The sequence below is a fragment of the Prionailurus viverrinus genome, chromosome C1, assembly GCF_022837055.1.
Source record: "Prionailurus viverrinus isolate Anna chromosome C1, UM_Priviv_1.0, whole genome shotgun sequence".
Lineage (NCBI taxonomy): Eukaryota > Metazoa > Chordata > Mammalia > Carnivora > Felidae > Prionailurus > Prionailurus viverrinus.
Window position 1 is genome coordinate 141,017,602 of NC_062568.1, and position 21,611 is coordinate 141,039,212.

Genomic DNA, 21,611 nt, shown 5'->3' on the forward strand with positions numbered 1-21,611 from the left:
GGCCCAGAAAGCTATTCATCTGTTATAAGCAGCCGCCTCTTACCCCAGGACTCCATAAAGTTGTTAACGTGCCATGATATGAAGAATATTGGGAAACAGCAGTGTAGAGAAATGTTACTATGGAAGCTAATCGAATCTCCACTTAGAGTTTCCGAGGGATCACAAACTTGCAAATAAAATATAAATCAAATAACCAAATTTTACTATGGGCCTTATAACTTTTTAAATTTTCTTAATTCTGGTAATATATACATAACATAAAATTCACCATTTTAACTATTTTTAGTCCTCTATCTCCAGAACTGTTCCATCTTCCTAAACTGAAATTCCATTCCATTCTCAGTAAACAGTAGCTCCCCATTCTTCCCTCCCCCAGCTCCTGGCAACCACCATTCTACTTTTGTCTCTCAATTTGACTCCTCTAAGTACCTCATAAAAGTGGAAATGTACAGTATTTATCGTTTTGTAACTACTTTGTTTCATTTAGCTTACTGTCTTCAAGATTCATCCATGTTACAGCATGTGTCATAATTTTCTGTTTTTAAGACTGAATATTTTGTTATATGCATATGCTGCATTTTGTGTATCCATTCATCTGTCATTTGAGTTGGCCTCTTTTTGTTACCAAATCATATAATTCTATTTTTAATTTTTTAAGGAGCCACCATTTTATCTTTCATGGTGGCTGCACCACTTTACAGTTACCAACATAAGGTCCCAGGGGTTCTAATTTCTCCACATCCTCACCACCACTTATTTTTTGTGTTGTTGTTGTTGTTTTTGTTGTTAATAATAGCCGCCGTGATGAGTGTGAAGTGGTGTCTCATTGTGGTTTTGATTTGTATTTCCCTAATGATTAGTGATGTTGAACATCTTTTCATGACCTTGTGGGTAATATGGCCTGTTACTCTTAAAGATATTCTGAGGGGTTGTCTAATGGATTAACTAAATCTTACTCAAAAGTGACTTACTGTATAAAGTTATGTCAGATTATTAATGCTGCAAAGACTCTTCAGAGATTATCAGTTTTTTGGTTTTGTTTCTAATTTTAGTTAACATATGGTGCAATATTGGCTTCAGCAGTAGAATTCAGTGATCATCACTTATGTACAACACCCAGAGCTCATCACAAGTGCCTTCCTTAATACCCATCACCCATCTCCTACCCACTTCCCTCCATCAACCGTCAGTTTGTTCTCTATTGTTAAGAGTGTTTTGTGGTTTGTTTCCTTCTCTCCCTCCCCTCCCCCCACCTTCTCAGATATTCATCTGTTTTGTTTCTTTAATTCTACACATGAGTGAAATCACATGGTATTTGTCTTTCTCTGATTGACTTATTTCACTTAACATAATACAATTTACCTCCATTCACATCATTGCAAATAAGCTTTTATTCTTTTTGTGTATACACACACCACATCTTTATCCATTCATCAGTCAATGGACATTTGGCTGTCTCCATAGTTGGCCTGTTGTTGATAATGCTGCTATAAACATCAGGGTAAATGTACCCCTTTGAATCTGTAATTTTTATCCTTTGGATGATCGTTAAAGTTCTTAATCTGAAATCCATCAGTATTTTCAGACAGTCCATGAATAGTCCGAATTAAAACAATTTCATCAGATTCTCAAACATATCTATGACCCTCAAAACTTTAAGAATTATTGATTTAGCTCAGAATCTCTAAAATGTTTAAAAATTCATTATCACTTGGGTAGGTAGAATTAAAATGAATTTCTGATTTCTACTTTGTGCTTTTTTATATTTTCCAAAGTATTAAATATAATCATACATAGTACATGGGATTTTTATGTTGCTTTATAACTTAAAAAGTAAAAGTCATCTTTAGCTCTTGGACCTATAATAGAAAAAACAAATGTAAAAGCTAACAAAAACAAATGCAAAAGCCAACAAAATATAGTATGTTCTTATAATTGCCTGCCTTCTCTTAGAGTCCTAGCATTCCCATGTCACTAAAAAAGAAAAAAAAAAAAAAATGGGCAGACTCAAGAGCTTAAAAAAAGTGATGTTTACCATTGATTCCATTTCAGCTAAATTCATTGCAATAAAATATTTGCATTGGAGTTTTTCATAATGAGCTTTTACTATAAAGAGATTGTGCAGGTTCTATATAGCTGGAAAAGCAATATTTACCATTTAATTCATTTCAAGTGAATTTCATTAAGGGAAAAAAATTTGCATTTTAGTTCTTTCTAATGAGATTTTACTGGTTTTTTCATAATATCTTTACATAGTACATACTATAATTATTTTTTAAAGATATTGAGGTTTTTGGGGCACCTGGGTGGCTCAGTCAGTTGAGCGTCTGACTTTGGCTCAGGTCATGAACTCACGGTCTGTGATTTCGAGCCCTGTGCCGGGCTTTGTGCTAACAGCTCAGAGCCTGGAGCCTGCTTCATATTCTGTGTCTCCCTCTCTCTCTGCCCTTCCCCCACTCATGCTCTGTCTCTCTCTCTGTCAAAAATAAATAAACATTAAAAAAAAATACTGAGATTTGTTTTTTTTTTTAATTTCATTTTAAAACACTGATTACTTAATTTTAACAGCAACCAGAAAAAATTCTCATTAAGTATCTATGTTGGATAGATGAATAGAATACATACCTGTGTTCAATATAGCATTTTAAAAATCCATAGGAAATCTTAAGGATTTTGTGAAGAACTTCCAAGGACATCTTACCTATTCAAATCCATCATCAATTCTCCATATCTCCTTCAATCTTTTTCCTACTAAATCTAAATTCCTCTATCATTTAATGTCCCCAGGCCTCTATTTTCTCTTATGTTGTACTGGAAATACATAGTTCTCTCCAACTCTGACATTTATTTTATTCCATATTATCTGTTTAACTTCAGTGTTTATGCTGTGAAATAACTACATTTTTAAAACTATACCAGTTTCTTCAATTCTTGTCTTTCTTTTTGCAGCTTTATGCGGGTGCTATCCTTGAAGTTTGTGGATGAAAATTGGGGAGGTTCCCTCAAGTCCAAGGTATGTAAAATTATCTCCAGCAAATTCTCACTTTAATAATTTTAAATCAGCATTTTACAAGAATAATTTTATAAATATTCCCAAGAATAAGAATTTTTAGGATTGTACTTTCTCAACAGTATATGTATTTTTTCCACATTTGTCTTTATGGAGGTAGTTTTATAATAATTGTTGAATACTAGTAGTTTACTTTAAGCAAGCATAATATATGATATAACACATAATGAAGTGATTATTTTCTTAAAAGGAGAGCCTTTCCTTTACCAAGTACAAATTTTACAAGAGCTTTTGTTTTACCAGATATAAATATAATCCCCTTAAATAGCACACCATTCTAATATATCTTAAATGTGAATTCATTTGTATAAAACCCTCCTAAGGAACAATTGGAGTGAGAATAGACCTGTACAAAGTGACAAGTCGTCAAAAAGAGAATTAATTACCATAAAATTTGAGGTGCAAAGAAGTTGCATGTACATGTACATCTTCACAGGAAATTTTAAAGATAAATATATAAAAGGATAATTGTGAAAATGTGTTCTTTTGGTTGACATCACAGTAGTGGCGCTTTGCATGTCGAAAAAGACACGGGCTAAGACTTTTCTGTTCTGTCCTGGCTTGTCATTTGAAAATCAGTTTTATAAAACTAAAATTGTCTAAAGGTAAAGAAGTTCTTTTGTTTGTTTGTTTTTTAATTGAAATATGTAAGTGCTCTATTATATGGCTTATTTTTACATCTCCTGACTTTCTCATGACTTCTTGCCTTGTTCACTTAATGGCAAGATAATTTTGTGGCTTTAGTATCTTAATGGCAAGATAATTTTGTGGCTTTAGTATCTTATAAAACTACCTGTATTCACAGATGCCCTTTATTGCTGACCTAGGATTATTTATGATAAAATATTGCTCATTTTGGCACAGAAATGTAATAGTAAGTAAGGCCCAAAGCAGATACACATTTAATTAAATACATTCTTTGTTAGAATAAACATATTCTAATGTAGCACAGAATATATCTACTTCTGCTTAGGGAAAAAATTTCTCACGCTGATTTTTTTTTTTTTTTTTTTTTGTGCCTTCAGCAAATAGATTTTATTATGTCTATGGTAATAATTTTTCTATAGTTGGAAGTTCAATCTTTAAAAGCTTGAGTGGAATTTATCAAACCTTGTAGTAGAAATTAATTATATATACATTTCTTATGTATGCTTAAATTATCATACTTGGGGTGCATGTAGTCATACTGTCTTTTCCTTTTGAAAAACAATTAGAGTTTAATCCTATGTATAAATATTTAATGTAAGTTTAAAATGAAAATGTTTAATTCTGTAATATATAACCATATTCAATATAATTATATATGATGCCATTGTTTTCTGAGTCCCTGAGAAGCTGGCATATTTTAAGTATAACCATTATTATATTCCCTAAAGATATTCTGGAATAGGGCACGAAGGACCATTGTCACTTGTTGCAGTAACTACAAATACCAAACTAACTTTCATGTCATCATTGCTTTATAGTCTTTGTCATCAACAAACCTTTTATTGAACTTAAACCACTCAGTGCCTGTGGGGAAAAAAGTCCCAAATTATATTCCAAAGCCAATTCTAGGTCTGGCTCTTAAGATTCTTCTGACTTCCATGTTTTGGTTGTTTAAGTAGAAAGGGCAGTCTGAATACTTTATTGTAATCCTTAATATTTTATTGAAGTATATAATTGACATAGTGTTTCATGTGTACAACATATTCATTCAGCAATTTTATGTATTCCACAGTGCTAACCACAATAAGTATAGTCATCATTTGATACCATACAGTGTTATACGATATTACTGACTGTATTCTCTATGCTGTACTTTTATCTGACTTATTTATTTTATAACTTGAAGCTGGTAGCTCTTAACTCTATTCATCTATTTCACTCATCCCAACCCCCATCCACTTCTGTGGCATCTACTAGTTCTATGTATTTAAAGTCTGTTTTTTGGTTATTTTATTTTTTAGATTTCACATATATGTGAAATCATATGGTATTTTTCTTTCTCTAACTTAACTCACTTAGCTTAATTCCTCTAGATCCATCCATGTTGCTGCAAATGGCAAGATCTCATTCTTTTCTGTGGCTAATACTCCATTGTAAATTCCATACTTTGTTTTTTTAATTAAAATGTAATTGACACACAATTTTACATTACTTCCAGGTGTACAACGTAGTGATTTGACAAGTCTATGCACTAATGGGCTGTACTCACATGGGCAGAGCTACCATCTCTTGTTATACAGTGCTATTACAATACCATTGACTACCTTCCTTGTATACCTGTTCTATCTTTAGCCATGCATTCATCAGTGGAGACTTGGGTTGCTTCCCTATCTTGGCTATTATAAATAATTCTGCAATAAACATAGAAATGCATATATCTTTTTTTTAAATTAGTATTTTTGTTTTCTTTGGATGAATACCCAGTAGTGGAATTATTGGAATATATGGTATTTCTATTTTGAAATTTTTCAAGACCCTCCATGCTGTTTTCACAAGTGACTGCACCAATTTACATTCTCACCAGCAGTGCATGAGAGTTTCTTTTTCCCCACATCCTCACCAACACTTGTTATTTCCTTTTGATTCTAACCATCCTGACAGGTATAAGGTTATCTCTCATTCTGATTTTGATTTGTAGTTCCTTGATTAGTGATGTTCAGCATCATCATTTCGTAGGTCTCTTTGTCATCTGTCTTTTTTGTAAAGAAATCTTTTTAATTTTTTTTTCTTAACATTTATTCATCTTTGAGAGACAGAGACAGAGCATGAGTTGGGGGAGGAGTAGAGAGAGAGGGAGACACAGAATCTGAAATAGGCTCCAGGCTCTCTCTGAGCTGTCAGCACAGAGCCCGATGCGGGACTCGAACTCACTGACTGCAAGATCATGACCTGAGCCAAAGTCGGACACAACCGACTGAGCCACCCAAGTGCCCCTGTAAAGAAATATTTTTAGGCCCTCTATCCAGTTTTTAATTGGATTGTTTATTTGGTGTTGAGTTCTGTAGAAGTTCTTTATATATTTAAGATATTATCAGATCATTTGCAAACACCTTTTCCCATTCACTAGGTTACCTTCTCATTTTGCTGATGGTTTTCTTTGCTGTGCATAAGCTTCTTATTTTTGTATAGTTCCAGTAGTTTGTTCTTGCTCTTGTTTCCCTTGTCGAGAAGAAACCAAAAAAATGTTACTAAGGCCAGTGCTAAACAGATGCTGCCTATGTGTTCTTCTAGGACTTTGATGATTTCAGGTATCCCATTTAGGTCTTGAATCATTTTTAGTTATTTTTGTAAATAGTAGAAGAAAATGGCCGAGTTTTATTCTTCTACATGTAGCTGTCTAGTTTTCCCAGTACCGTTTGTAGAAGAGACTGTCTTTTCCCCATTGTATATTTTGTCTCCTTTGTTTTAGATTAATTGACCATACCCATGGGTTGTTTTTTTTTTCTTTCAGACTTTGTACTCTATTCTGTTGATCTATGTGTCTATATTTGTGCCAGCACCATACTCTTGGTTAGTATGGCTTTGTAGGATAATTTGAAGCCTAAGGTTTTGATACAGCCAGGTTTGTTCTTCAGTCTCAAGATTGTTTTGGCTCTTCAGGGTATTTTGGGGTTTTTTTTTGTTTTTTTTTTTTTAATTTTTTTTTTCAACGTTTATTTATTTTTGGGACAGAGAGAGACAGAGCATGAACGGGGGAGGGGCAGAGAGAGAGGGAGACACAGAATCGGAAACAGGCTCCAGGCTCTGAGCCATCAGCCCAGAGCCTGACGCGGGGCTCGAACTCCCGGACCGCGAGATCGTGACCTGGCTGAAGTCGGACGCTTAACTGACTGCGCCACCCAGGCGCCCCTCTTCAGGGTATTTTGTAGTTCCATACAAATTTTAGGGTGATTTGTTCTAGTTTGGTGAAAATGCTGTTGGTATTTTAATAGGGGTTGTGTCACATCTGTAGGTTGTTTTGGTTAGTATGGACATTTCACAACATCAATTCTTCCAGACCATTTGCATAGTATCTTTCCATTTTTTTATAGCATCATCAATTTTTTTTTTAATGTTTTTGTTTATTTTTGAGAGAGAGACAGCAAGTGGGAGAGGGGCAGAGAGAGAAACACACACACACACACACACACACACAGAATCTGAGGCAGGCTTCAGGCTCTGAGCTGTCAGCACAGAGCCCGATGCAGGGCTCGAACTCATGAGCAGTGAGGTCATAACCTGAGCCGAAGTTGGATGCTCAACCGACTGAGCCACCCAGGTGCCCTTATCATCTTCAGTTTCTATTGTAAATGTTTTATACTTTTCAGAGTGCAGATCTTTCATGTCCTGGGTTAAGTTTATTCCTAAGTATTTTATTGTTTTTGGCGCAGTTGTAAATGGAATTATTTTATTTCCCTTCCTGCTACTTCATTGTTAATATATAGAAATATAACCAATTTCTGCATTATTAATTTTACATCCTGAAACTTTACTGGAATCATTGATCAGTTCTAATAGTTTTTTGGTGGTATTTTTAGGTTTTTATGTAGTATTTCATCTGCAAATAGTGACAGTTTCCTTTTTTTTTTTTTTTTAAAGTTTATTTGTTTTGTGAGAGAGAGAACACATGAGCTGAGGAAGGAAAGAGAGAGAATCCCATACAGTCTCCATGCTGTCGGCATAGAGCCCGAATGTGGGGCTCATTCCCATGAACCATGAGATTATGACCTAAGCTGAAATCAAGAGTTGGTTGCTCAACCAACTGAACCACCCAGGTCCCCCTTACTTCTTTTGTAACAATTTTTATGCCTTTTATTTCTTTTTCTTGTCTGATTGCTACAGCTAGGACCTCCAGTACTAGGTGGAATAAAAGTGGCAAGACAGGAAGTAGGCATCCTTTTCTTGTTTTGGATCTTAGAGGAAAAACTTTCACCATTGTGTACGATGTTAGCTTTAGGTTTTTATATAATGGCCTTTATTATGTTGAGGTATGATCCCTCTAAACCCACTTTGTTGAGCATTTTTATCATGAACAATGTTGTACTTTGTCAAAGAATGACTTTTCTGTCTTTGTTGAGATGATCATTTGGTTTTTATCATTTCTGTCATTAATGTGGTATACCAAAGTGACTGATTTGTGAATATTGAACCCTCCTTGCATCCCCTAGAATAAATTTCACTTGACTGTGGTGAACGATCCTTTTAATGTATTGTCGAATGATTGAATAATAATGTGTTGAAGACTTTTGCGTCTATGTTAATCAGGGATATTAGCCTGTAATTTACTTTTTTGTAGTGTCTTTGTTTTGGTATCAGGGTAACACTGTCCTAGTGGAAAGTATTTGGAAGCTTTCCTTCTTCTCTTTTTTGAGGATAGTTATTAAATCTTGAAATGTTTGGCAGAATTCACCTATGGAGCCATCTGGTCCTTGAGTCTTGTTTGTTGGAAGTTTTTTGATTACCATTTCAGTTCCCTTACAAGTTAATTGGTCTGTTCAGGTTTTCTGTTTATTTCCTGATTGAATTTTAGAAGATTGTATGTTCCTAGGACATTATCCATTTCTTCTAGGTTGTCCAACTTGTTGGCATATTAATTTTTCATAGTATTTTCTTAAAATCTTTTGTTTTTCTGTGTGTTGGTTATTCTCCTCTCATTTCTGATTTTATTTTGCGTCCTCTCTCTTTTTTTCTTGATGAGTATGGCTAAAGGTTTGTAAATTTTGTTTCTTTCCAGAGATCCAACTCTTGGTTTCGTGTGATCTTTTTTGTTGTGTTTTTAATCTCTATTTATTCCTGCTCTAATCTTGATTTTTTTTTTTCTTCTAACCTTTTGTTTTTCTTTTTGTACTTGAGATGTAAGGTTAGACTGTTTGAGGCTTTTATTGTCTTCTTTACACGTCAGCCTATATTGCTATAAAGTTTCCTCTTAGTGGGCTCCTGGGTGGCTCAGTCATTAAGCATCTGACTTGTCATGATCTCATAGTTCATGAGCTCGAACCCCACTTTCTCTCTCTCTCCCTCTCTCCCCCCACTCCCCCGTTCTCTGTCTCTTTGCCCCTCCTGGGATTTTCTTTGTGTCCCTCACTCACTTGCACCCTCTCTCTCTCAGAAAAAAAATAATAAATAAAAATTTCCCTCTTAGAATTGCTTTTGCTGCAGCCCACAGATTTTGAACCATTATGTTTTCCTTTTCATTTGTCTTTATTTTTTTTTTATTTCCTCTTTGCTTTCTTCATTGATCCATTGGTTATTTAGAAGCATGTCATTTAGCCTCCATGTGTTTGTGTGTTTTTAGTTTTTTGGTGTATGATTTATTTCTAGCTTCCTTGTGATTGGAAAAGATGTGTGATATGTTTTCAATCTTAAATAAATGGAGACTTGTCTTGTGGCCTAATGTGATATATCCTGGAGAATGTTTCATGTGCACTTGAATGTGTATTCTGTTTGTGAATGGAATGTTCTGTAGATACGTTAAACTCATCCAGTCTAATATGTCCTTCAAAGATGCTTTTTCCTTATTGATTTTCTGCCTGGATGATCTACCCATTTATGTAATTGGGGTGTTAAAGTCTCCTACTCTTACTGTATTACTGTCAGTCTCTCCTTTTATTTGCTTTATTATTGTCAGTTTCTCCTAATATTTGCTTTATGTATTTAGGTGCTCCATTGCTGGGTGCATAGATATTTATAATTGTTAGGTCCTCTTATTGGATTGATTCTTTTATCATTGTGTAATATCCATCTTTGTTTCTTGTTAGAGTCTTTGTTTGATAGTCTATTTTGTCTGATAAAAATGTTGCTACCCAGGCTTTTATTTTCCCCACTTGATTTGCATGGAATATCTTTTTCCATCCCTTCACATTCAGTCTGTATGTGTGTTTAGATGTGAAGTGAGGTCTTGTCAGTGGCATATTGATGGGTCTTGGTTTTTGTTTTGTTTTGTTTCTATCCATTTTGCCACCCTAGGTCTTTAGATTGGAGCATTTAGTCCATTTACATTTAAAGTAGTTATAGGTAGCTATGTACTTGTCATTTTATTGTGTTTTTGGTTTTTATAGTTCTTCTCTGTTTCTTACCTTGCTCTCTGATGAATTATTATCTATAGTGTTTTGCTTGGCTTTCTTTCTCTTTATTTTTTGTGTATCTGTTTTGGGTTTGGGGTTTGTAGTTACAATGAGGTTCATATATAATATCCTAAGTTTATAGCAGTCTGTATTCATTTCTTTATTGTTTTTTGTTTTGTTTTTACTTTTTAATTAAGGCCTTTTCCACTTAAGTCCCTTTAACATTTCTTGTAAGTCTGATGTAGTACTGATAAACTCCTTTAATTTTGCTTGGGAAGTTCTTGGTCTTTGCTTCAATTCTGAATGATAATTTTACCATATCGAATATTCTTGGTGGTAGGTTGTGGGTGGGGTGATTTTCTTGTTTTCCCTCTCCGGACTTTGATTATATCATGCCACTGCTTTCTGGCCTGTAGTGTTTCTGCTGAAAATTCAGCTGATAGCTTTATGGAGTTTCCCTTGTATGTAATTTTTCACTTTCTTGCTGCTTTAATGTTTTTCCCTTATCTTAAACCTTTGACATTTTTATTATTCTGTGTCCTGGTGTGGATCTCCTTAGGTTCATCTTGTTTTGAACTCTCTGTGCTTCCTGAACCTGAATGTCTGTTTCCTTCCCTATGTTAGGGAAGTTTTCAGCTATTATTTCTCAAGTTTTCTGCTCTTTTTCTCTCTCCTTCTAGGACCCTTGTAATGCAAATGTTTGCTGCAAACAGTTCCTGTTATCAAAGATATCCCTTAATATCATCATTTTTTTTTAGTTTTATTTATTTTTTTATTATTTTTCATTTTTTAAAAAAATTTTTTAATGTTTATTTATTTTTGAGAGAGAGACAGAGTGTGAGCAAGGGAGGGGCAGAGAGAGAGACACACACACACACAGAATCCAAAGCAGGCTCCAGGCTCTGAGCTGTCAGCACAGAGCGCAAACCAGGTCTCAAACCCATGAACCGTGAGATCATGACCTGAGCCGAAGTCGGATGCTTTACCAACTGAGCCACCCAAGCGCCCCTTAAGTTTTATTTATTTAAGTAATCTCTACACCCAACATGAGGCCTGAACTCACGACCCCAAGATCAAGAGTCATACTCTTTTCAGACTGAGCCAGCCAGGCACCGCTCTATGCATTTTTAAAATTCTTTTTTGGGGCACCTGAGTGGCTCAGTCGGTTAAACATCCCACTTCAGCTCAGGTCATGATCTCATGGTCTGTCGGTTCGAGCCCTGCATCAGGCTCTGTGCTGACAGCTCAGACCCTCGAGTCTGCTTCAGATTCTGTGTCTTCTTCTCTCTCTGCCTCTCCCTCTCCCTCCCTCCCTCCCTCCCTCCCTCTCTCTCTCTCTCAAAAATAAACATTAAAAAATAATAATAATTTCAAAAAATAAAATTCTTTTCATTTTGCTATTCAGCTTAGTTGCTTTCTGTAGCAGTTAAGGTCTTCCAGATCACTAAACCATTCTTCTGCATCTGCCAACCTACTGTTGATGCCTCCTAATGTATTTTTCATTTCAGTTATTGTATTCTTCAACTCTAATTGGTTCTTACATTTTCTCCTTTTTGAAGTTCTCACTTCTTCCATTCTTCTCTTCAATCCAGTAAGCATCTTTATGACTAAATTCTGTCAGCCACAAGGCTTATCTGTGTTTCATTTAGTTCTTTTCCTGATGTTCTGTCTTATTCTTTCATTGGGAGCATATTCTTCTGTCTCTCCACTTTGCTTTACTTTCTGTGCTTGTTTCTGTGGATTAGGCAGAACAGCTACTTCTTAACTTGCAAGAACAGTCTTGTGTATTGTCATCCCCTGTGTAGACTGTGAAGCTGATCAAATGCATGCTGAGGTGTCCTGGGGCCCTCCAGAGGGTGCCCTGGCAAAGCAGCTTGATTCAAGGTGGGGCATGTGCCTGGGGGTCCCATGGTATTCTGTGTACATGGCATTTTGGTAAGACATCTGTAGGTGAAGTGGGCGTGGTCAAGGTGGTCCTGGAGCTCTCTGTGTAGAGGGTGCCCTGGAAGGAGATCTGAAACCACAGTGGGTGTTGGTTGTTGCTATCCCAGGGCTCTCCAGGTAGAAAGTATCCTGGTAAGACAGCTGAAGCTGAAGCGGGTGTAAGCCAGGGTATCCCAGAATGTTCAGTGAAGGGGTGTCCTGGCAGAGGACTGGATCTGGGCCAGCATGCGCTGGGGGTTCCAAGAGCTGAAGCAGGTGAGAGCCAGGAGTCCCTAGTGCACTGTGTGCTCAGGGTGCCCTAGGAAGCCATTTGAAGCCAAAGAGGTTGTGGGCCCAGAGTGCTGCATCACCTTGGCACAACTGCTAGATCTATAGTGAGCACCAGCTAGGGGTGTCCCAGAGTGCACTGTGCTAGAGCTGCTTGGTGGGGTGGTTGGGGCTGATGTGGGCTCTGGGGCTCACTGAAGCAGCAGGCTGGTTAGGGTACCTGGACCCTCTTCCCATCCAAGCTATCCAAGTTGAAGGAGAACATAAACCATGGTACTGCCCAGCCCCTCCAGCCTGGAGAGAGTACCAGCAGCAATCCCACCATTTGGCAGTGTTCTAGTGCTGGCTCTTGAAATTCTGGTAAACTTTTAAACCCATTTTTTGTCTATATCCCAGGGTTTCTGTGGCTGGTGTGGATGGGAACCCTGGTCTTGTTTGCACTGTCACAGTGGAAAGGGAATGTAAACCATGGCGCTCACCCCCTCTTTTGACCCAGACAGAGTTCCAGCAGCTTCCTCACTGTTTGGCAAGGTTCTGGAGCTAGTTCCTTGAAGTTCTAGTTGCTGTTTTAAACCTTGGCTCTTTTTCTGTGCCTCAAGGGATCCGGGGCTACCGTGGGCTAGGGGCCAGTGCAGCAGGCTTTCCACAGGGCAGATGAATCTACTTAACCCTCAGTACTATCCCTCCCGACTGTAGTTCCTTAGTGTCTCTTCTCCTGCCATTCTCTATGTGGTCTCTATCTTGTGTTGTGCAGAAGCTGTTCTTTTCAGCCCTCAGTTCTTTTTGTTGTGTCCATGGCCATGGTGAAGGTGAGTTCAGGATCTTCCTGAGTCACCATCTTGGGCCAGAACTCTTCCTGTACCATATTTACTTTATCCATTCATTTATCAGTGGACACTTGGGTGGCTTCCGCATCTAGGCTATGATAAGTAACGTTGCAGTAAACAAAGAGAGTGCATATATATCTTTTCAAAATAGTGTTTTGTTTCTTTGAGTAAATACCCTGTAGTGGAATAACTGGATCGTATGGTGTTTCTGTTTAATTTTTTGAGGAAGTTCCATACTGTTTTCCCATCAGCAGTGCATGAGTGGAAAGTTCCCTTTTCTTCACATCATAGCCAACAGTTATTTCTTACCGTTTTCATATTAGGCACTCTGGTGTGAGGTGATGTCATTATGGATTTGATTTGCATTTCCCTCGTGATTAGTGATATTCAGCATCTTTTATGTGTGTTTGCCCTGCATATGTCTTCTTTGGCAAAATGCCTGTTTAGGTCTTCTGCCCATTTTTTAATCAGATTGTTTGATTTTTGGTGTTGAGTAGTGTAATTGCTTTATGTAATTTGGATAGTAACCCCTTCTCATGTATGTCATTTGCAGATCTGTTCAGTAGGTTGCCCTTTTGTAGATAGTTTTCTATGCTGTGCAAAGACTTTTTGTTTTAGTGTAGTCCTAACAATTTATTTTTCTTTCCTTCACCTGAGGAGACATTTCCATAAATATGTTGCTAAGACCAATATCTGAGAGATTATAGTCAGTGTTTTCTTTTAGGAGTTTAATGATTTTGGGTCTCACATTTAGGTCCTTAGTCCATTTTGAGTTTGTCCCTATGAATGGTGTAAGAAACTGGTTCAGTTTATTAATTCTTTTGCATATACGTGTCTAGTTTTCCCAGTACCATTGATTGAAGATACTTTTCCCATTATATGTTTTGCCTCCTTTGTTACAGATTAATTCACTGTGTAAGCATGGGTTTATTTCTGGGTTCTCCTGTTCCATGGTCTATGTGTCTGTTTTTGTGCCAGTACCATACTGTTTTGATTACTAACAGCTTTATCTTGAAATCTGGGATAGTGTTACCTCTAGCTTTGTTTTTCCTTCTGAGGATTGCTTTGGCTATTAAAGGTCTGTTACGGTTCTGAAAATTTTAGGATTATTTGTTCTAATTCTGTGAAAAATACTATTGGTATTTAATAGGGATTCCATTGAATCTATAGATTGTTTTGGGTAGTATGGACATTTTTAACAATAGTAATTCTTCCAAGTTTCTAGAGCACAAAATATCTTTCCATGTGTTTTTGTCATGTTCAGTTTCTTTCATCAGTGTCCTATAGTTTTCAGAATACAATATAGGTGTTTCACTTCAGTGGTTAAATTATTCCTAGGTATTTAATTATTTTTGGTTCAATTTAAATGGGATTGTTTTCTTAATTTCTCTTTCTGTGTATTAATTTTGTATCCTGAAAGTTTGCTGAATTTATCTGTTCAAATTGTTTTGGGTAGTCTTTAGTGTTTTTTGTTTTGTTTTGTTTTTAATGTTTGTTAATTTTTGAGAGCGCGTGCGCGCGCTCTCTCGCCTGAGTGGGGGAGGAGCAGAGAGAGGGAGACACAGAATCAGAAGCAGGTTCCAGGCTCAGAGCTGTCAGCACAGAGCTCAACGCGGGGCTTCAACTCACAAACCAGGAGATCATGACCTGAGTCGAAGTCAGATGCTTAACCACCTGAGCCACCCAGGCGCCCCAGTCTTTAGTGTTTTCTATATAAAGTATCATGTCAGGACACCTGCATGGCTCAGCATCCACCTCTTGATTTTGGCTCAGGTCATGAGATCAAGCCCCGGGTTAGGCGCTGCCCTGAGCATGGAGTCTGTTTATGATTCTCTCTCTCTCCCTCTTCTTCTACCCTTCCCCCACTCATGCATTCTCTCTCTCTTTCAAAAGAAAATTTTTATTAAATAAGGTATCATGTCATCTGCAGATAGTGACAGTTTTACTTCTTTATGAATTTGGTTGCCATCCATTTTCTGGCCTGATTGCTACAGCTATGACTTCCAGTACTATGTTGAGTAAAAGTTGTGAGTGTGGACATCCTTGTCTTGATCTTAGAGTAAAAGCTTTTAGTGTTTCACCATTGAGTATGATGTTAGCTCTGACTTTTTCATATATGGCCTATATTATGTTGAACTATTTTCTCTCTAAAACCCACTTTGTTTTGAGTTTGTATCATGAATGGATGTGGAATTTTGTCAAATGCCTTTTCTGCATCTATTGAGATGATCACAAGGTTTCTATCCTTCTTACTAATTTGATATATCACATTGATTTGCGAAAATTGAGCCACTCTTGCATCCTTAGAACAAATCCCATTTGATCATAATGAGTGATCCTTTTAATGTATTGTTGCATGTGGTTTACTAATATTTTGGTGGGGATATTTGCATCTGTGTTCATCAGGAATATGAGCCTGTAGTTTCCTTGTTTCATGTGAGGGCAGTGCTGGCCTCAGAATATACAGTATTTGGAAGCTTTCCTTCCTCCTCTATTTTTTGGCAACGTTTGAGAATAGGTATTAAATCTTCCTTACATGTTTGATAGAATTCACTTGTGAATCCATCTGGTTCTGGACTTTTTTGTTGTTCATTGGGTGTTTTTAGATTATTCAGTCTCATCACACATGATTGGTCCTTTAAAATACATACTCTCTTTTCTCCCTGATTCTATTTTGGAACATTGTGTGTTGCTGGGAAGTTAGTTATTTTTCATAATATTCTCTTACAATTCTTTGTATTTCTGTGGTGTCAGTTGTTTTTTGTCCTTTATTTATAAATTTTACTTGAGTCCTCTCTTTCTTGATGAGTCTGGCTAAAGGTTTGTTAATTTTATTTATCTTTTCAGAGAACCAGCTTTTGGTTTCATTGGTGTTTTTTGTTTTTTGTTTTCTATTGTTTTCATGTTTCTATCTCATGTATTTCTACTCTAACCTTTATTCCCCTTCACGGACTTTGGGCTTTGTATGTTCCTCTTTCTCTAGTTCCTTTAGGTGTAATGTTAGGCTTTTTGAGATTTTTTCTTGTTTCTTGAGGTAGGCCTATATCTCTAAATTTCCCACTGAGTACGGCTTTTGCTCGATCCCAAAGATTTTGGACCGTTGTTTCCATTTTTCTTTGTCTCCGTGTATTTTTTTATTTCCTGGATTTTTTTTTTTTAGTTGACCCATTGGTTGTTTAATAGCATGTTTTTTAACCTCCATGTATTTTTCTTTTTCAAGTTTTTTTTCTTGTAGTTCATTTCTAGTTTCATTCCTTTATTGTCAGAAAAGATGCAGGATATGATTTCAGACTTCTAAAATTATTTAAACCTGTTTGTGGCCTAAGATGATCCGCCTGGAGAATGTACCATGTGCACTTGAATGTATATTCTGCAGTTTTGAGGTGGAATATTCTGTGTATATTTGTTAGGTCTATCTGGTCTAATGTGTCATTCAAAGCCACTTTTTCCTTGTTGATTTTATGTCCAAATGTTTATGAATTGATATAAGTGGGGTGTTTAAGTCACCTATCATATTATTACCAATTTCTTACTTTATGCCTGTTAATATTTGTTTTATGTATTTAGGTGCTCCTATTTTGGGCAGAGATATTTGTAATTCTTAAATTCTCTTGTTGAAGTGATTATTTTATCATTATGTAATTCCCTTTGCCTCATGCTGCAGTCTTTGACAAACGTATTGCTACCCCGACTTTTTTTTCCCCTTGCATTTGCATGGAATATCTTTACTCTTACCTTCACTTTCACTCTGTGTGTCCTTAGGCCTGAAGAGTCTCTTGTAAACCACATATAGATCAGTCTTTCCCCCCCCCCCCCCATTCAGTCACCCTGTGTCTTTTGATTGGAGCATTTAATCCATTTACATTTAAATTAATTATTCATAGGTATGTATTTTCATTTGTTAATTGCTTTGTGTTTTGTAGTTCTCTGTTCTTCTCTGTCGCTTTTTGGTTTAATGGCTTTAGTGTTATGCTTGGATTCCTTTTTATTTTTTATGTATATGAGATTTATTTTTAGTTACCATTGGGTTCATATGTAACATTCTCTGTATAGCATTCTGTGTAAAGTTGATGACCACTTATATTTGAACATGTGCTCAAAAGCATTCAAAAGTACTAAAAGCACTGTTTTTAACCTCCCTTTCCACATTTCGTATGTATGATTTCATATTTTACGTCTTTTTGTGTATCCCTTGACTAATTTTTTTTAACATTTATTTATATTTGAGAGTAAGAGCACGAGTTGGGGAGGGAGAAGGACAGAGGGTCCAAAGCAGGCTTTGTCTTGATAGAGAACCCGATGTGGATGTGACGCACCAACTCACGAACCACAAGATCATGACCTGAACCAAAGTTGGATGTTATCTGACTGAACCACCCAGACACCCTTCCCTTGACTAATTTTTGTAGATGTAATTGATTTTACTACTTCTGTGTTTTAATCTCCATACTGGCTTTAAAGTATTTAATCTACTACCTTTACTATATGTTTGCTTTTACCTTTGAGAATTTTTCCTTTCCTAGTTTTCTTCTCATTGTGGCCTTTTCTTTCTGCTTAAGGAAATCTCTTTATCATTTTTTGTGAGACTAGTTAACTGGTGATGAACTCCTTTAACTTTTGTCTGGGAAACTATTTGTTTCTAAATGATAACCTTACTGCCTATTCTTGATTGAAGGTTTTTCCCTTTCAGTACGTTGAGTATATCATGCCACTTCCTTCGGGCCTCAAATTTTCTTGTGAAAAATGGGATTTCCCTGATCGTAACTGTTTTCTAAGATTCTCTCTTTATCTTTAGTCTTTGATACTTTAATTATTATAGGTCTTGGTGCAGACCTCCTTAGATTTACCTTGTTAGGGGCTCTGCATGCTTCGTGGATCTGGCTGTTTCTTTCCTTTCCCAGGTTAGGGAAGTTTTCAACTATAATTTTTTTTAAGAAGTTTTCTGACCCCTTTTTCTTTTTTCTTTTTCTGGCATCGCTATAATATGAATGTGTTACAGTGGATGACAGTGCAAATTTCCTTTAACCAGTTCTCATTTCTTATTCTTTTTGATGTTCAGTTTGGTTGCTTTCCATTACCTTGTCTTCCTGATTACTGATCCATTCTTCTTCATTCTGTTATCTGTTGATTCCTTCTAGTGTATTTTTCATTTTAGTTATTGAATTCTTCAATTCTGACTGGTTTTTATATTTTCCTATTTGTTGAAGTTCTCACTGTGTTCGTCTACTCTTCTCAAGTAGTATCTTTATGAGCATTACTTTAAAGCTTCATCAGACATATTGTTTATTTGTTTCATTTAGCTCTTTCACTGTGATTTTTGTTCTGTTCTTTCATTTAGGACATATGCCTCGGTCTCCTCATTTTGTCTTACTCTGTATTTGTGTATATTAGGTATGTCAGCTATAGCTTTTGGTCTTGGAAAGCAGTAACCTTGTGTAGAAGTGGTTTTGCAGTGTCCTATGGTGCAGTCCATTCTTTTCACCAGAATCAGGTGCTCCATGGGTGTCCCCTCTGTGGGCTGCATGTGCCCTCCTTATTATGGTTGCGCTGTGATTGCCTTCCATTCAGCTGATCGCAGTCACCCACTTTGCCCACTGTGGGCACACCGGAACAGGATTTGTTCCCTGTGCTATTAGAGGTCCCGCTATAGCTGATGTGGCCTCATTGGTGGGTGGGGCCAGCAGTCATCCTACTTGTGTGCAGTTAGCCTCTCTGCCACAGCTACAAGCACACTGAAGAACAGGGCTTCCTGCCTGTTCAACTACTAAGAGGCTCAGCTTCATGAACTACAGGCATGCTGGTGTGAGGGATTATCTCTCCCCTTCCCCAGCATAGGAGTCACTTTGGAGTGGCCCTGTCGACCTAATGATTTATCACTTGTGGTAGCATAACTAGTAATGACAATTCCTTCTGAAGCATGAGTCTTACAATGTTAAACGTATCTGTGTCTCAAAAAAAAATCAATTTTCCCAAATTTTGCAGGTCTCGGCAGACTTGTTGTGAAAAGTTAAATAAAAATTTTCAGCTTTACCAGCAACAAGTTCTCTTGCTACAACTATTGAACTCTTTTGTAGTATGGAAACAGCCATACTACAGTATTTAAATAAGTGTGGCTTTGTTCCAGTAAAACTGTATTTATTAAAGCAACAGGCTAGACTTTGGCCCTCAGACCATAGTTTGCCAGTTCCGTATTAGAATCAGAAACCTTTAGGGGCACCTGGGTGGCTCAGTCAGTTGAGCGTCCTGTTGATTTCAGCTCAGGTCATGATCTCGTGGTTCATGAGTTTGAGCCCTGTGTTGGGCTCCATGGTGGCAGTGTGGAGCCTGCTTGGGATCGTCTCTCTGCTTCTCTCTCTCGCTCTCAAAATTAATTAATTAATTTTTTAGAAAAAGGATATACCTTTGGAGGCAGAAAAAAATTTGAAGTAATACAGAACTGAGATAGGACATAGGCTTTCACTTCTCATACTAACTGTGATTGATTGGTAGTGATGGCTAGGATTATGGTGCTACGTTGGAGTTTTGCTAGCAGTATCATTCTTTAGTATTAGCTTCATCAGTTTTTCTCATTTCTAAAATGGGTAATAGATGGTATAAAATTATAATACCTATATAATAAGATTGTTTTGAGGATTAAGTATCACTGTGTGGCACCAACAAATACAGAGTAAACCATTCACTAATTCTGTGAGTACTTAACTGAGTGCTTACTGTGTGTCAAGCACTATTTCAGTACCGAGGATATTAAATGGTAGATATTGTCTTAACTCCAGCATTTGAAACTCTTTTCCTTTCATTTGTTTGAATTTCTTACCTCCTAGTTTTTCCTACATCTAACAGCCTTTCCATTCTCCTTCCCTGACATCTCATCTACCACCCACCTTTCAAATACTAGTTGCAGTCAAGGTCTAACTTTGTATTTTCTTACTCCCTTGAATGTCCCACTCCCTCAGTTCCCATTACAGTATTTACCTAATGACTCCTAATCTGTATTTTTAGGTCACATCTTTCTGCTGTTACAAATCACATTTTTAAAAAAATTTTTAAATGCTTATTTTTGAGAGAAACAGCACAAGCGGGAAGGGGCAGAGAGAGAGAGAGAGGCACAGAATTGGAAGCAGCCTGCAGGCTCTGAGCTGTTAACACAGAGCCCAAGGCGGGGGGGGGGGGGGCGGGGGGGGGGGCCTCAAACCCATGAGTCATGACCTGAGCCGAAGTTCGATGTGTGACCAACTGAGCCACCCAGGTGCCTCAGAAATCACATTTCTGACTGCAAGTGAACAATTTTGTTTGTATGATCTCATGGGTACCTTAAGCCTATTTACATATGAATCATCAGATCTTGTTAAATGCAGAATGTATATTTGGGGTGGATCCTGAGATTCTTCTTGCTAATATCCTACAGGCTGCAGGCCACATTTTTTAAAAAAAATTTTTTTAATGTTTATTTATTTTTGAGAGAGACAGAGACTGAGCATGGCAGGGGCAGAGAGAAAGGGAGACCGAATCCGGAACAGGCTCCAGGCTCTGAGCTGTCAGCACAGCTGAAGTCAGGTGCCCCTGCAGCCCACATTTTTGGTAAAAAGGCCTTAAACCCAGCATGTCCAAAAACTGAATTAATCCTCTTCTGAAAGTATACTATCTTCTGTCCTCTTTCTACAGATGTCAGTATCACCAAGCAAAAGCATAAAATAATCATGATTAACCTTTCTTTCACTTCTTTTACACGTTATATGCAGTTAATCACCAAATTGTCTCTTCTCCTCAAGAACTTTCAAATCTCACTCCCTTGGCCTTCTCTAGGAATTTAATCAAGACTTTGGCATCTTTCTCCAGAAGGATTAGTTACTTGTTATCTGGTCTAGGTATCACTGTTCCCTTTTCTTTCTTCTATTGCATCTTCTACACAACTACCAAAAAGACCTTTCCCATTAAACATATTTGGTTTCTGTGGCCCTCTTGCCTAAAAGCCTTTATAGTTTACCGATCACATACAGAATAAATGTCAAACTCCATAATATCATGTAGAAGACCCATCACAACGTGCTTTCTCTTTTCTAGTTCATGTCTCTAGTTCTTTGCAGTTCTCTGAACTCTGACCTCTTAAGTCTTTGCACACACTGCATGTTTCTCCTGACTTAGGCCCCTTCTCAGTTCTTCTGGCAAACTGCTCTTCGTTCAAACATTGTTTTTGTGCGGCCTTTAGACAAAATTTTTCACTCCTTTATCTTCCACAGTTTCCATTATTTAATTTTATAATGTATTTATTTGCTTTGTTGGTCTTTTGCCTCTACCAAACTAGCAACTCCTTAAAGCACAGAATTTTAATGTTTTTGGTCATTAATATGCCCAGAATCTATCTAATACTGTTCCTCGTATTAAGAAGAATTCAAATATTTATTGAGTGGATGAATGGATTTATGAAACTTACCTAATTTAAGGGTGCCCCACTTTTGACAGGTGGAATTCGAG

At 37.0% G+C, this 21,611-nt stretch overlaps 1 protein-coding gene across 2 annotated transcripts in view; it reads left to right on the top strand.

The window, feature by feature from the left end:
• SELENOF (selenoprotein F) overlaps nucleotides 1-21,611 on the top strand; it is a 58,594-nt gene that overhangs the window by 28,979 nt on the left and 8,004 nt on the right. For both annotated transcript variants that reach the window (XM_047870821.1, XM_047870820.1), the window contains exon 3: nucleotides 2,950-3,013. In XM_047870821.1, coding sequence (XP_047726777.1) covers nucleotides 2,950-3,013 — 64 coding nt within the window. The remainder of the gene's footprint in view (nucleotides 1-2,949; nucleotides 3,014-21,611) is intronic.